The 15,090-nt window shown below is 42.5% G+C and overlaps 1 protein-coding gene across 1 annotated transcript; it reads left to right on the forward strand.

The window, feature by feature from the left end:
- The first annotated feature begins 3,908 nt into the window (after positions 1-3,908).
- On the forward strand, positions 3,909-8,480 carry RPUSD2 (RNA pseudouridine synthase domain containing 2). The gene is made up of 3 exons (XM_038579873.1): positions 3,909-4,576; positions 6,134-6,430; positions 7,540-8,480. Exons 1-3 carry the CDS (start codon positions 3,950-3,952, stop codon positions 8,272-8,274), a joined length of 1,659 nt encoding a protein of 552 aa, XP_038435801.1. The 5' UTR covers positions 3,909-3,949; the 3' UTR covers positions 8,275-8,480.
- The last annotated feature ends 6,610 nt before the right edge of the window (positions 8,481-15,090 follow it).

Raw genomic sequence — 15,090 nt, forward strand, 5'->3', positions numbered from 1 at the left:
GAACTAGAGACATGAATCTTGCAGCATCTGATTCATAGAAAAGGTCATTGTCATGGGGTTAAGGGTGCTTCATCAAGCTACTTCATGACCTTTCAATTCACTTACACCCTTTTCTCTCATCTGCTCCCCAAAGAAAGTCTTGATTTCAAATGTGGCCTCTCAAATATCTTGAACAAGGATGAGGGTTCTTTAACAGTAGGTACAAGTATTTGCTGATATAAAATGGAATAAATTTTCTGACTTCAAGTTACAGTTGTAAATTATCAAATTGCACTCTTACAGATTTACCAATGTCCTCTGAGTTTAATTAGTGTGTGTGCTGAATAAATTGAAACCAGATCCTGGGATGCCTGAGTGGCTCAGCGGTTGAGCATCTACGCCTTTGGCTCAGGGCCTGATCCCAGGATCCAAGATCAAGTCCCCTATCAGGCTCCCTGCATGGGGCCTGCTCCTCCCTCTGCCTGTGTCTCTGCCTCTGTGTGTCTCTCATGAATAAATAAATAAAATCTTAAAAAAAAAAAGAGAGAGAAAAAGAAAAACCAGATGCTGGACTTGCAAAGCTATGGTGATCTACTCTCCAAGGATTGTTCATATAGGGAAGCCACATGAGGGCAGCAGTATCCATCTATTTCAAACTCTGCTTTAATCACAGTGTAACCTAGCACAAACATGTTTTTTATTTGTATGCTTGACCAGAATAGGCCTTCATTAAGGCTCTCTGCCTCTCTCTGTGTGTGTGTGTCTCTCAGAGACACAGGCAGAGGGAGAAGCGGGCTCCATGCAGGGAGCCCCATGTGGGACTCGATCCCCTGTCTCTAGGATCACAGCCTGGGCTGAAGGTGGTGCTAAACTGCTGAGCCACCCAGGCTGCCCAAATAAATAAAATCTTAAAAAAAAAAAAAAAAAAAGATCAGGAACCATGTCTTTCTTACCTCTTTGTCTCCAGAGCCAAATGATGTCTGGCAAATGTTCAAAATTCGTTTGGTATGTGAATGTTTGAATTAGAACTATCATGGTCAAACCACACTGAATGGGAACTAGAACTTGCGATTCCTTCCTCAGTTCCTTCATGTTGCAACAAAGGTGATCTTTTGCAAGTGGAGATCAGATCACACACACACACACACACACACAAAGTCTGATGATTTCCCATTCCTCTTACAATAAAGACTTAAATCCTTATCACAAGAAGTTAGTTGGAGTTCTAAGTTCAAACAATAGAATTCATATAACCAGTTTAAGCAGTAAAAGAAATTGATGAAAGCCACTCTGTCCAATAGAACTTTCTGTGGTGATAGAAATTTTCTGTACCTGAGCGTCCAATAAGGAGCCACTAATTTCATGTGGCTGTTGAGCACTTGAAATGCAGTTTGGTGCAACTGAAGAACTACTTTTAATTTTTCTTTAATTTTTGTTTTTAAAGATTTTATTTATTTATTCGTGAGAAACACAGAGAGGGGAGAGAGAGAGGCAGAGACACAGGCAGAGGGAGAAGCAGGCTCCATGCAGGGAACCCGATGTGGGACTTGATCCCGGGTCTCCAGGATCACGCCCTGGGCTGAAGACAGTGCTAAACCGCCGAGCCACCTGGGCTGCCCTAATTTTTCTTTAATTTTACTTAATTTATTTTAAATAGCCACATGTGACAAATGGTTACTCTATTGTACAGCACAGGATTAAAGGATATTAAGTAGTTAACAGAATCTTAAGATGGGCCAGAGTCTGGGTCTATATAGCCAGGAACAGTATCTAAACCTCACGGAGGGACTGCTCAGGACTGCTGAGCCACCCAGGCTCATACCCCAATGCCTTTTTTTTAAAGATTATATTTATTTATTCATGAGAGATACAGAGGGAGAGAGAGGCAGAGACACAGGCAGAGGGAGAAACAGGCTCCATGCAAGGAGCTTGACAGGAAACTCGATCCCAGGTCTCCAGGATCACATCCTGGGCTGAAGGCGGCGCTAACCTGCTGAGCCACTGGGGCTGCCCTACCCCAATGCCTTTAAACATAGATACTGCAGCTGGCATTGCTGACTGGCCACTAGACACAAGAATTGCCCCTCCTGTTAGCCCTCCAAATCAGATGTTTCCAATGCTGTGTTGTCACACATGGGTTCTACATTGTACCTGCTTCCTCTGCTGTGTGCCTCTGAACTGAAGGCCCTGATTGATCAATGGAGCCCAAGTGATGAATGCCCAAGCTGCAACGGAATCTGGGAAGGCCAGTTTCTGGTTTCAACGTCTTATAATGTGGGAAATTCCTCACACAAAAGAAGAGTGTTGAGAAGATGCTGGATATTCAAAAAAGTACAACTGTCTACATGGTCTATACCAGTGCTTCTCAAATGTTAATATGCAGACATATCATCTGGGGATATTGTTTAAAAACAGATTCTCATTCGGTAGGTCAAGAGGGAAGAAGGCAGAAGATTCTAGTTCCAAGAAGTTGCCAGGTGTTTTCCATGTTGCTAATCCAGAAACTGCATTTTGAGTAGCAAAGCTTTATACAATCCCACAAGGACTTCCTCTCTAGAACATTCTGTTAAATCATTCCTTGTCTGTGCTTCAGACACATTAGGAAAACATTCTTTTAAAATTTATCCTTTGTCAGGACACCTGGGTGACTCAGCCATTGAGCATCTGTCTTAGACTCAGGGTGTGATCCCAGGTCCGGGTCTGGGTCTGGGAATGAGTCCTGCATCGGGCTCCCTGCAGGGAACCTGCTTCTCCCTCTGCCTATGTCTTTCCCTCTTTATGTGTCTCTCATGAATAAATAAACAAAATCATAAAATAAAGTTCATATTTTGTCATGTGTCTGGTTCTGAGGCCTTATCTTCTCTTGATTTGGCTCTATTTCTGAGCCTGTTCTCCAGCTTTCTTATGTATTCTATGAAGCATTGATATCCTTTCAATAATTGCCTCTCCGATGAAGTTAATCAGAGTTGGTTTTGTATTTTGCATTTAAGAGATCTGACAAATACATCTTCTGGTCTACTTCCCTTTTTAAGGGGACAGGAGCATAAGGAAGGCAAATGGGAGCTTTCTAATCCTCAGGAATGATAGGTGTGAAGACATTGTTTCTGGGGTATGTGTGTATGTTTAGATACAAATATAACAGCTTCATTGAGTTATAAGTTACATACTATGATATTGCCCCTTTAGGGATGCCTGGGTGGCTCAGTGATTTCAGTGTCTGCCTTTGGCCCAGGTGTGATCCTGGAGTCCCAGGGTTCAAGTCCTACATCTGGCTCCCTGCAGGCATGGAGCCTGTTTCTCCTTCTGCCTGTGTCTCTGCCTCTCTCTGTCTCTCAAGAGTAAACAAAATCTTAAAAATAAATGAATAGGATATTCCCCCTTTAATGTATACAAGATGTTTTTTTAGTATAGTCAGAGTTTAGCAAGCCTCATTATGATTTGTTTTGAATAAAACTCCTTTGTTTTACCAGACCCAAGGGACTTTCAGCATACCTGCACGGAATCTACACTTTTTTTTTTTAAAGATTTTATTTATTTACTCAGGAGAGACACAGAAAGAGAGAGAGGCATAAGTAGAGAGAGAAGCAGGCTTCATGCAGGGAGCCAGATGCGGGACTCGATTCCAGGACACCAGGATCAAGACCTGAGCCGAAGGCAGACGCTCAACCACTGAGCCACCCAGGAGTCCCTGGAATCTACACTTTTTTTTTTAGACTTGTAATTTTATTTTATTTTATTTTTTAAATAATAAATTGGAATCTACACTTTTGATAAGTCATTCTCACAGTCTCTCAATTCAACTCACTGCCTTACTCTCACAGCCTCTCAACTGACAATTCAACACGTTCAACTCCACTCATTCAACTCCCTCCGTCACTCCTCCCCTCGGTCCCTGCCTCTGGGGCTCGCTGATTGGCTGGTGCCCGGTGACGTCTTCAGATCGCGACCCGGGACCTGCGGCCCGGCTGTCATGTGGCTGGGCCGCCACCGGTGGTTCCCAGTTCTTCTGCAGGGGAGCCTCACCCTCCGTCGCCTCGGCCCTGCCAGGACTTGGGGTGGTTGTAGGGGTCAGATGGCGGAAACATTCTCGACTGGGGCCGAGGCAGCGACTGAGCTGAAGGCTCCGGCTCAACAAAACGGAGACGCTAGTGGCGACGCGAGGGGCGAGCGACCCGCCGGGAGCCGGAAGCCTGTGGGCTGGGGAGTGGAGCCGGCCCGGGAAGACGGGAAGCAGACCCCACTGAGCGAGGAACAGGCCTCGGTTGCAGCTTCGGGCCCAGGCAAGCGTAAGAAGCGACGGGACGCCACCAGGGAGCGCGTCGTGCCACCCCCGAAGAAGCGGCGGGCAGGGGTGAGCTTCGGCGATGAGCACTTTGCAGAGACCAGCTACTACTTCGAGGGCGGCCTGCGCAAAGTGCGGCCTTATTACTTTGACTTCCAGACCTACTGCAAAGGCCGCTGGGTGGGGCACAGCTTGCTGCACGTCTTCAGCACCGAATTCCGAGCCCAGCCCCTGTCCTACTATGAGGCTGCAGTCCGGGCGGGGCGCCTGCACCTCAACGAGGAGCCGGTACAGGACCTCAGCATTATGCTCAAGGTAAATGGGGCCTTCCCAAAGCGGAAAGGGGGCAGGGGTCTTTTCATAGTTAACAGGGCATAGGTACTGAAGTAAAATCAAGGTGATTCTGAAGCATTTTCGCTTTTACTTTAGCCCACTCCTCTTATCCCATCCCCGCAAAAGTAGTGTCTGCTTCAAAACTCAACCCACGCATCCGCTTCATCCAGGCGGCTTCCTTGTTTCCAGGGGACAGAAGTTGGAATTCTTTTTTTTTTTTTAAGATTTTATTTATTTATTAATGAAAAATAGAGCGGCAGAGACACAGGCAGAGGGAGAAGCAGGCTCCATGCAGGGAGCCCGACATGGGACTGGATCCCGGGTCTCGAGAATCAGGCCCCGGGCTGAAGGCGGCGCTAAACCGCTGAGCTACCAGGGCTGCCCAGAAGTTGGAATTCTTAAGGCTCCTTTTGTGCACTGCCTTGTGGCACTGGCACTGATCGCTATGTTGCATTGTAGGTCTCTGTACAAATAGGAATAATAGAGCTTGTCATTTATGTCTCCTTGCTGTGTGCTGGCACAAAGGTAAGCATTTTATGTACTTAACATTAAATTCTAATGACAGCCTTGTGGGGTAAGTATTGCCACCTCATTTTACCTGTGAGGAAACAAAACTAAGGTAAACTTAAGAGAAGTAAGGCAATGATGTCACCTCCAAAGCCTGTGTTCTTGTAACTAATACTTTATTTATCACAGAGCCTGATATGATAGAATTGTGAAATGTTAGGTATAGAAACTAGAATTGTCTAGCACAATGCTTTGACCCTTTAAAATTCTGTCACAGTTAAGAGTTACTAACTGTGACAGACTAACACTTTGTTGTGACGGGAGACAAGATGATTTCAGCATTTGGCAAATGAGTGGTTTGAATTCCCTCTAACATCCCTGTTTTGAGAAGTACAGGTCTGGCCTAATCCACATGTTTTACAGAAGAGGAAGCTGAGGCTCAGAGAAGTTAAGTGGCATACAGTGAGCCTGTGGTGAATCCAAATCTAGAGACCAGCTGTCTGTCTTACAGCTTGGTATTGTTTGTTCAAGGTCACAATAAGTGATGATTTTATGGAGGTTTTTCCTGTCCATTTTAGCATGAACAAGGAGAGGGAGAAGGAGATTCTTGCTGAGCAGGGAGCCCAATGTGAGGCTCAATCCCAGGACCCTGGGATCACAACCCGAGCTGAAGGCTTATGGTTAACCAACTGTGCTACCCAGATACCCAAAACTTTACCCTTAAAATATAACTTTATTGTAGAGAAAATACAAATAAAACCAAAAAACATCCATAATCCCACCACCCAGAAATATCACCAAAACATTTTTGTGTATATCCTCCTAGTACTTTTTCAATACCTGCTCTTTGCCTGTGTGTCTATTTTTATAAAATATGAATATTTTTATAAAATATGAATATAATATGGACACTGCATTTTCTGCTTAAAGATGTACTATGACCATTCTGTATCAATAAGGAACAGGAAGTTGTATGAAGTTAATTACAGGTTGCTGGCCTCCGGGCTGATGAGTTGCCTATGTCATTTGCAGGACAATGACTTCTTGCGGAACAGAGTGCACAGGCATGAGCCACCAGTCACAGCAGAGCCTGTCCGCCTGCTAGCTGAGAATGAGGATGTGGTGGTTGTAGACAAGCCTTCTTCCATTCCTGTCCATCCTTGTGGCCGCTTCCGACACAACACTGTCATCTTCATCCTGGGCAAGGAGCACCAACTCAAGGAGCTACACCCATTGCATCGGCTTGACCGCCTTACCTCGGGGGTACTCATGTTTGCCAAGACAGCGGCTGTCTCAGAGAGAATTCATGAGCAAGTTCGGGACCGGCAGGTGAGCTGGGCTTTTGTCTCCTGCATGGCAATTCCTGGGCTCACAAATGCTTTATATCAAAAGTGTGTCACTGAGTTCTGTTGAAGTGGGCCTTCATGTTATCTGGCCAAGCTTCCTATCCTCAGGAAGGTCAACACTGAAAACACCAAGGACAGGTTATTTTCTCTTATGCTTCGAAAGATCTTTAGAGATGGCCTTTACACTGCCTCTCTTGGTAGTTTGCTGTTTTGAAGTTTTATGTGCTGACAGGCTGGAACCCCTGGGTAGCTCAGCGATTGAGGGTCTGCCTTTGGCTCAGGGTATGATCCTGGGAGCTGGGGATTGAGTCCCACATCGGGTTCCCTGTGGGTGGGGAGCATGCTTCTCCCTCTGCCTGTGCCCCTTATGATAAAATAAATACAATCTTAAAAAAATAATAATAATAAAGTGCTGACAGGCTGACCAAGGTGTTTTTTGGTTTTGTTTGTTTTTTTTATGACCAAGTTTTTTAAGTTTATGGGGACAGACTACTTAGTAGAAAGATTCTGGATGAAGTTGGAAGAGGCTTGGGTAGAAGGTTAAATGGTAGTACTATCGTCTTGACACTTGTAATTCTGGATCTGATTGTGATACATTTAGTGAGTGTTTACTTTCTGCCAGGCTCAGTACCAAGTACATTAGAGTCTAACTTATGGAATCCTTATAATAGTCCTGTGAAGTAAACGCTTTTCTAATTTTAACATTTGCTAGACAAGTTAATGGAATTTAAAGAGGCTTAGTATTGTACCCAGAATCATGAAATTGGCAAATGGTGGAGCTAGGGTTTGAATCCTCTTCCATCTTTTTTTTTTTTTTAAAGATTTTATTTACTTATTCATGAGAGACACAGAGAGAGAGAGATTGGCAGAGACCCAGGCAGAGGGAGAAGCAGGCTCCATGCAGGGACCCTGATGTGGGACTTGATCCTGGGATTCCAGGATCACGCCCTGAGCCGAAGGCAGACGCTCAACCACTGAGCCACTCAGGTGTCCCGAATCCTCTTCCATCTGATACTGATGCATTTCTTATCATTATATTGGATAATGAGTTTAGGCTTTGTGCTGACTTCCTCCCTTTACTCTCCTTTGTAGCTGGAGAAGGAGTATGTGTGCCGGGTTGAGGGGGAGTTCCCCACGGAGGAAGTGACCTGCAAGGAGCCCATCTTGGTGGTATCTTACAAGGTAGGAGTGTGCCGTGTAGATACTCGGGGCAAGCCCTGTGAGACAGTGTTCCAGAGACTAAGCTACAATGGCCACTCCAGTGTGGTGAGATGCCGGCCTCTCACGGGCCGCACTCACCAGATCCGAGTTCACCTCCAGTTTCTGGGCCACCCCATCCTCAATGACCCCATCTACAACTCAGTTGCCTGGGGCCCCTCCCGGGGACGAGGTGGCCACATTCCCAAGACAGATGAGGAACTGCTTCGGGACCTTGTGGCAGAGCACCAAGCCAAACAGAGTCTGGATGTGCTAGATCTCTGTGAGGGCGATCTGCCCCCAGGACTCATAGACTCTACAGCTCCCTCCTCAGAGGTGGGCAAGGACCACATAGAAGAGTTGGCTGCATCTGCCCAGAAGATGGATGGAGCAGTTGAGGCAACCCCTCAGGATCTGGACACAATGACCTTGGCACCAGGGAAGGCAGCTGAAACAGATGTTGTGAATCAAGAGATAGACCCCCTCTGTGCAGAGTGCCGGTTGGTGCGACAAGACCCCTTGCCCCAGGACCTTGTGATGTTCCTGCATGCTCTGTGCTATAAAGGGCCAGGGTTTGAGTACTTTTCACCCATGCCTGCCTGGGCACAGGATGATTGGCAAGAAGACTGAGGACTATGGCCAATGGAGCAATTGCTTCTTGAAGTGGAAAAGGAATGGGCCATGGAGTAGGATCTGACCTTGTGGGCTAGTACTCAGGGTTTCTATAGGAGTGAGGTTCTTAAAGGATCTGCTTATACTTGCTACCTCCTTCTTTCCTCTCCCTCTAGCTAGAGTTAGGGAACATATTGGTTTGTAAATATATCTTTTTTCTGACACCTTGTGTATCTGGTTTTCTTACCTTTTTTAAAAAAAATTGAGGTAAAATTCATATAATGTACAATGAAGATACACAGTTTAGTGACATCTATTGTATTCACAAAATTGTGCAAGCATCGCCTCTTATCTAGTTTCAAAACATTTCCATCATCCAAAGGGAACTCATACCTATTAAATAGTTACTTCCCATTTCCCCATCCTCCCAGCTCTGGTGACCATTAATCTACTTTCTGTCTGCATGGATTTGCCTGTTCTGGACTTTTCATGTAAATGGAATCATATGATATGTGACTTTTTAAAAAAAAATTATTTATTCATGAGAGACCGAGAGAGAGGCAGAGATACAGGCAGAGGGAAAAGCAGGCTCCATGCAAGGAGCTCAATGTGGGACTCGATCCCGGACTCCAGGATCACGCCCTGAGCTGAAGACAGAAGCTTAACCGCTGAGCCACCCACACATCCCGATATGTGACCTTTTATGTCTATCTTCTTTTGCTTAGCATATTTTTAAGCATATATCAGTACTTTGTTCCAATTTATAGCATCAGTACTTCATTCCTTTTTCTTTTTTTTTTCTTTCTTAAGATTTTTATTTGAGAGAGACTATGCACACACGCACAAGAGAACACAAGTGGGAGGAGGGGCAGAGGGAGAACCAAACTCCCCACTGAGCAGGGAGCCCGATGTGGGGCTCTGTCCCAGGACCCTGGCATCATGACCTGAGCCGAAGGGAGATACCCAACTGACTGAGCCACTGAGCCACCCAGGCACCCCAGTACTTCATTCCTTTTTATGACTGAATGATATTCCATATGGGTATACTACATTTGTTTATCCATTCATCATTGGATGGGCATTTGGGTTGTTTCCACTTTTTGCTATTGTGAAGAGTGCTGTTATGAACATTCGTGTATAAGTTTATATTTGAATACACGTTTTCAGTTCTTCCAAGTATATACTAAGGAGTGGAACTGCTGGGTCATATGGTAATTCTATGTTTAACTTTTTGAGGAATCACCAAATTGTTTTCACAGTGGCTGAGCCATTTTACATTCCCCCTGGCAATGCACAAGGGTTTCAGTATCTCCATATCCTCACCAATACTTGTTACTTTCCGTTGTTTTGATTATAACCAACCTAGTAGGAATGAAGTGTTCTTGCATTGTGGTTTTGGTTTGCATTTCCCTATTGAGTATCTTCGAGCATCTTTGCATGTGCTTCCTGGCCATTTATATATCTTTGGAAAAATGTCTATTCAAGTCTTTTGCCAATTTTTAAATTGGGCTGTTTGTCTTTTGTTGTTGAATTATAAGAATTCTTCATATGTTCTAGATATAAGACATGTTATCAGATACATGTTTGCAAATATTTTCTCCCATTTTCTTTTTTGGGATTTTTTGAAGATTTTATTTATTTATAAAATAATAAGGGGGGGGAGGGCAGAGGGAACGGGAGAAGCCGACTCCCCTCTGAGCACGGAGTCCAATGCAGGGCTTCATCCCAGGACCCTGTGATCATGATCTGAGTTGAAGGCAGACGCTTAACTGGCTGAGCCACACAGGCACCCCTATTTTCTCACATTTTGTAAGTTGTCTATATATTTTGTTTATAGTGTCCTTTGATTCACAAGTTTTAATTTCTTTTTTTAATTGCAGTAAGAGCACTTAACATGTTATCTACCCCTTAACAAATTTTTATGTGTACAGTACCGTATAGTTAACTATAGACACAATGTTATACAGCAGATCTCTAGAACTTCATCATCTCATGTAACTAAAACTTTATACCCATTAAATAGCAATTTCCTATTTCCCTCTGCCCCCTACTCTTTGCTTCTATGTGTTTGACTGTTTTAAATACCTGAAAAAAATTTTTTTTGTTTTCCTTTACTTACTTTTCACAGAATACTCTGTACTTAAATGTATGGGGAGTTTCCCCACACCAAGCAATTCTAACATCAGCTGAGTGTCCTACAATTTAACTCAATTCTGACACTATCTATCTAGAGTTAGCCTCAGATCCCACAGATTAAGGGCTCAGTCCCACAAGACTGCCCCATTTCAAATGCCAATTACAGGTCTAAGTTGTCACCTGTACTTCTGACCAACCATAAATCAGAGGTTCCCAAAACCCCTTCCTTGGGTTCAGTTATTTACTGGAATGGCTCACAGAATTTAAGAACAGTTTACTTACTAGATTATTGGTTTATTACAAAGAATATTAAAGGAAGTGAATGAATAGCCAGATGTAGAGACACATAGGGCAAAGTCTTGAAGGGTCCTGAGCACAGGAGCCTCTGACCCTGTAGAGTTTGGGGTATGCCATGCCCTGGCATGTGAATGCCTTTTTGTTCACCAACCCAGAAACTCCCAATCTAGCCATTTGGGATTTTTATGGGTCGTTCATTACTTAGGCATGATTGATTAATCCATTGGCCACTGGCTATTAAATTAATCTCCAGGAGGTGTCTGGGTGGCTCAAGTAGTGATCCTAGGGCCTTGGGATTGAATCCCGCATCAGGCTAACCATAGGAAGTCTGTTTTTCCCTCTGCCTGTGTTTCTGCCTCTCTCTGTGTGTCTCTCGTGAATAAATACATAAAAATATTAAAAACAACAACAACAAACTTAATCTCCAGTTCCCTAGTCACAACCCTCCTGAGTTAGTAAGTGGGCTAAAAGTTCCAACCCCTTATTAACAAAGTTGATTCCCCTTGCCAATTAATGCCCATCCTTAAGTGCTTTCCAAAAGTCACCTCATTAACAAACTCAGGTGTGGTTGAAAGGATTGTATTAGAAGTAACAAAAGACACCTTCATCACTCTCATCACTTAGGAAATCCCTAGGGTCTTAGGAGCTCTGCCAAGAACAGGAATGAAGACCAAATACATATTATAAATCACAGTATCACAATATCTTCTATAAGTGGAATCATACAGTAGTCGTCTTTTTATGATTGGCTCATTTCACTTAGCTTAACATCCTCAAGGTTCATCTCTTGTATGGGATCTCTTTTTTTTTTAAAGGATGCATAACACCACATTTTGTTTATCCATTCACCTGCTGATAGACACTTGGGCTGCTTCCACCACTTGGCTATCACCAATAGTGCTGCTATGAACAGGGTGTGTGACTATCTTAAGACCCTGCATTCAATTCTTAGGGGTATATATAAAAAAATAGGATTGCTAAATCATATGGTATTTCTATTTTTAATTTTTTTTAAGATTTATTTATTTGAAAGAACAAGAGAGTGCATGAGCAAAGGGAGGAGCAGAAAGGGAGAGAAGCAGATTCCCTGCTGAGTACAGAGCCCCACATGGGGCTCAATCCCATGACCCTGAGATCATAACCTAAGCCAAAATCAAGAGTTGGACATTTAACTGACTGAGCCACTCAGGCACCCTTCTATTTTTAATTTGTAACCACCATACTGTTTTCCATACTAGTTGCACCGTTTACAATCCTGTTAACAATGCACAAGTGTTCCATTTTCTCCACATCTTTGCTAACACTTGTTATTTTGGGAGTTTTCAGTTTTCTTGAAAAAAAAACTATGAGGTGTTATTTCATTGTAATTTTGGTTTACATTTCCCTGATGATTAGTGACATTGAACATGTTTTCATTTGCTTATTGGCTTTTTTTTTTTTTTTTTGCTTATTGGCTTTTTGTATGTCATTTAGAAAACTGTTCAAGTCCTATGCATTTTTCAATCAGGTTTTATTTTTTTGTTGTTGAATTATAGTTCTTTACATATTCTGGATGTTAACCCTTTATCAGATATATGATTTGCAAATATTTTTTCCCATTCCATGGTTGCATTTTGTTCTGTTAATTGTGTCCTTTGATCCACAAAAGTTTCTAAGTTTGATGTAGTCCCATTTGTTTTTGCTTTTGTTGCCTATGAGGCTGATAGGAATTTGACAGGGACTGCATTGAATCTATAAGTTATTTTTAGGTAGTATTACCATATGAACATTATTAAGTCTTCCAATCCATGAAAATGGGATGTTTTTCCATCTTTTTTAGATCTTTAATTTCTTCCAGCAGTGTTTTGTTATTTATAGTATACGAGTCTTATACCTGCTTGGTTAAACTTATTCCCATGTATCTTATTCTTTTTGATACTATTTAAAATGCCCAGGGACACCTGGGTGGCTCAGCGGTTGAGCATCTGCCTTTGGCTTGGGCGTGATCCCGGAGTTCCGGGATCAAGTCCCACATCGGGCTCCCTGCGAGGACCCTGCTTCTCCCTCGGCCTATGTCTCTGCCTTCTCTCTGTGTCTCTCATGAATAAATAAATAAAATCTTTAAAAATAATAAAATAAAATAAAATAAAATACCCCCCAAATAATAAAATGAATAGTTTGCTTAATTTTGTCTTTGGATTGTTCATTGATAGTGTATAGAATTACAACTGATTTTTTTTTATCCTGCAATTTTGCTGAATTTATTAGCTTAATAGTTTTTTTGTGTGTGGATTCTTAAAATACATGTGGAATGTGTATATTTTTTCATGTCATTTGAGACTAGAGACCATTTTACTTCTTCCTTTTCCAATTGGGTGCCTTTTTATTTCTCTTCCTGTCCAGTTACTCTGGATATCTCATTGTGATTCCACTACGGTGTTGTATAGAAGTAACAGAGTGAAAGTGGGCATCTTTGTCTTTTCATAGCTTAGGGGGAAAGTTTTCAGTCTTTCACGATTGTATGATGTTAGCTGTGGGCTTTTCATAAATTCCCTTTACCATATTGTGGATGTTTTTACTGCTTGTTTTTTTGCCCTGCGTTTCTGCCTGGTTAGCCTTTTGACTTCTGTTCAGGTGGAAGCTTTCTCCTTTCTGTTACTTTTATTACATATCTGTCATGTATTTCCTATTTCTTTGGAGTATGCATAAACCCTGACTTTTTACTTTCAGGCTTCTTCAGTATGAATGAGACAGGCTTGTTAATACCTAACCTGTAGACTTTGATCAGCGCACACTAAGCAGTGGTGGTGCGAGTGGGGAAAAAAACAATTGAGTTTATGTTCTTTTAGTGGTCCATACTGATTGTTGGCCCCCTACTATATGCCAAACATTTAATTCTGGGATACAAAAATAAACAACTAGGCCCTGCCAGGATAAACATGATGAAATGTGCCAAATACAAAGGAAACAGTGGAAATACATCATAATTCTAGCTGGAAGTACAGCACAGGTTTTCCAGAGGAAGAGGCACATAAGAATAAGTTAGAATTTGCCCAACAGAGACATAGGAGAAAGATTACAGGTAGAAGGGCAATGTGAAAGAAGGTAGGTAAATTCCAAAGGTAGAGAAATAGAGGAGACATCCAAGGAGAAAAGTTTTAATGTATGGCTCACTGTCATACATACATACATACATACATACATACACTGTCATACATACATGCATACATACATACACTGTCACTGACTACTGAAGTCTTTGCATGGCTTGTATATCAACAAGGTCTCTGAACTATAAGGGATAGGAACAGCCTGGAAGGGGACAAGATTTTCAATGGACTTGAGTATCTACTCAACTTTGTGAAAACTCTATCTCTGTCTCTCATGAGCCAGCTAATTCCTTTTATCACTGAGACCCTCCTTAACTCAGGATCTCTGGTTTCCCAGGACAGGCAAGAATCAGAGGCCTGGTAAGTCATTCAGCAGACATTTGAGTACCAACTGTGTGCTAGTTTATACTGGGTTCTTTGTATATAATGGTGAATAAAATAGATGTGCGCTCTGCTCTGAGTATATAGTCTACAGTGTACAACCCAGTGTGGGGAAGACAAATAAACAGTTAACATACATTAAGTAAATGTTCTCCGTGATGGGGGGACAAAGGAAGCAGAGGCTAAATCTATAGCTTGTCTCTTGCTTTCTAAGGTTCTGAATGGTAGCATTTTCCATCTCGGCTCTTTAGTTCTGTATTTTTTCTCTTTCTAGTCCTGTTGATCTTATTCTTATTCTCTTAGTAAGCCTTAAGGGTTTTTGATGTAAGGACACATGAATGGGCTCGAGAGGGTTCCTGGATCCCTTTGAAATGGTATGCAAAATTTTGTGTATGTGTATATTTTTCATATATTTCAACAGATCTTCAAATCTTCATTGTCTAATACTAGCCACCTGTGCTATTTAAATTTAAACTAATTAAAAAAATAAATTTAAGCTAATTAAATAAAACTTAGTATGCAGTTATTCCATTGCACTAGCCACATATCCAGTACTCAAAGCCATTTATCTAGTGGTTACCTTATTGGGTAGCACAGACACAGGATGTTTCCATCATTGCACAAGGTTTCTCTTGAACAGCATTACTTCAAAGAGCCTTTATTGTAAACAAGAGTTCTTGAGTACAATGATTCCACTAATCTACGGAGCCTTAATAAATGGAGATTGTGCTTGTGTGTCCACGCACATGCATGTATTCTTCCATCTTGCATATACTAGTTGAGTAATTGGTCTCTATGTCAGTCAAATGCTGAGCTAGGTGCTAGAATCTTTATAAAGACCTTTGAAAGGGATCCCTGGGTGGCGCAGCGGTTTAGCGCAGCGGTTTAGCGCCTGCCTTTGGCCCAGGGCGCGATCCTGGAGACCCAGGAT

Source organism: Canis lupus, chromosome 30 (assembly GCF_011100685.1).
Source record: "Canis lupus familiaris isolate Mischka breed German Shepherd chromosome 30, alternate assembly UU_Cfam_GSD_1.0, whole genome shotgun sequence".
Taxonomy (NCBI): domain Eukaryota; kingdom Metazoa; phylum Chordata; class Mammalia; order Carnivora; family Canidae; genus Canis; species Canis lupus.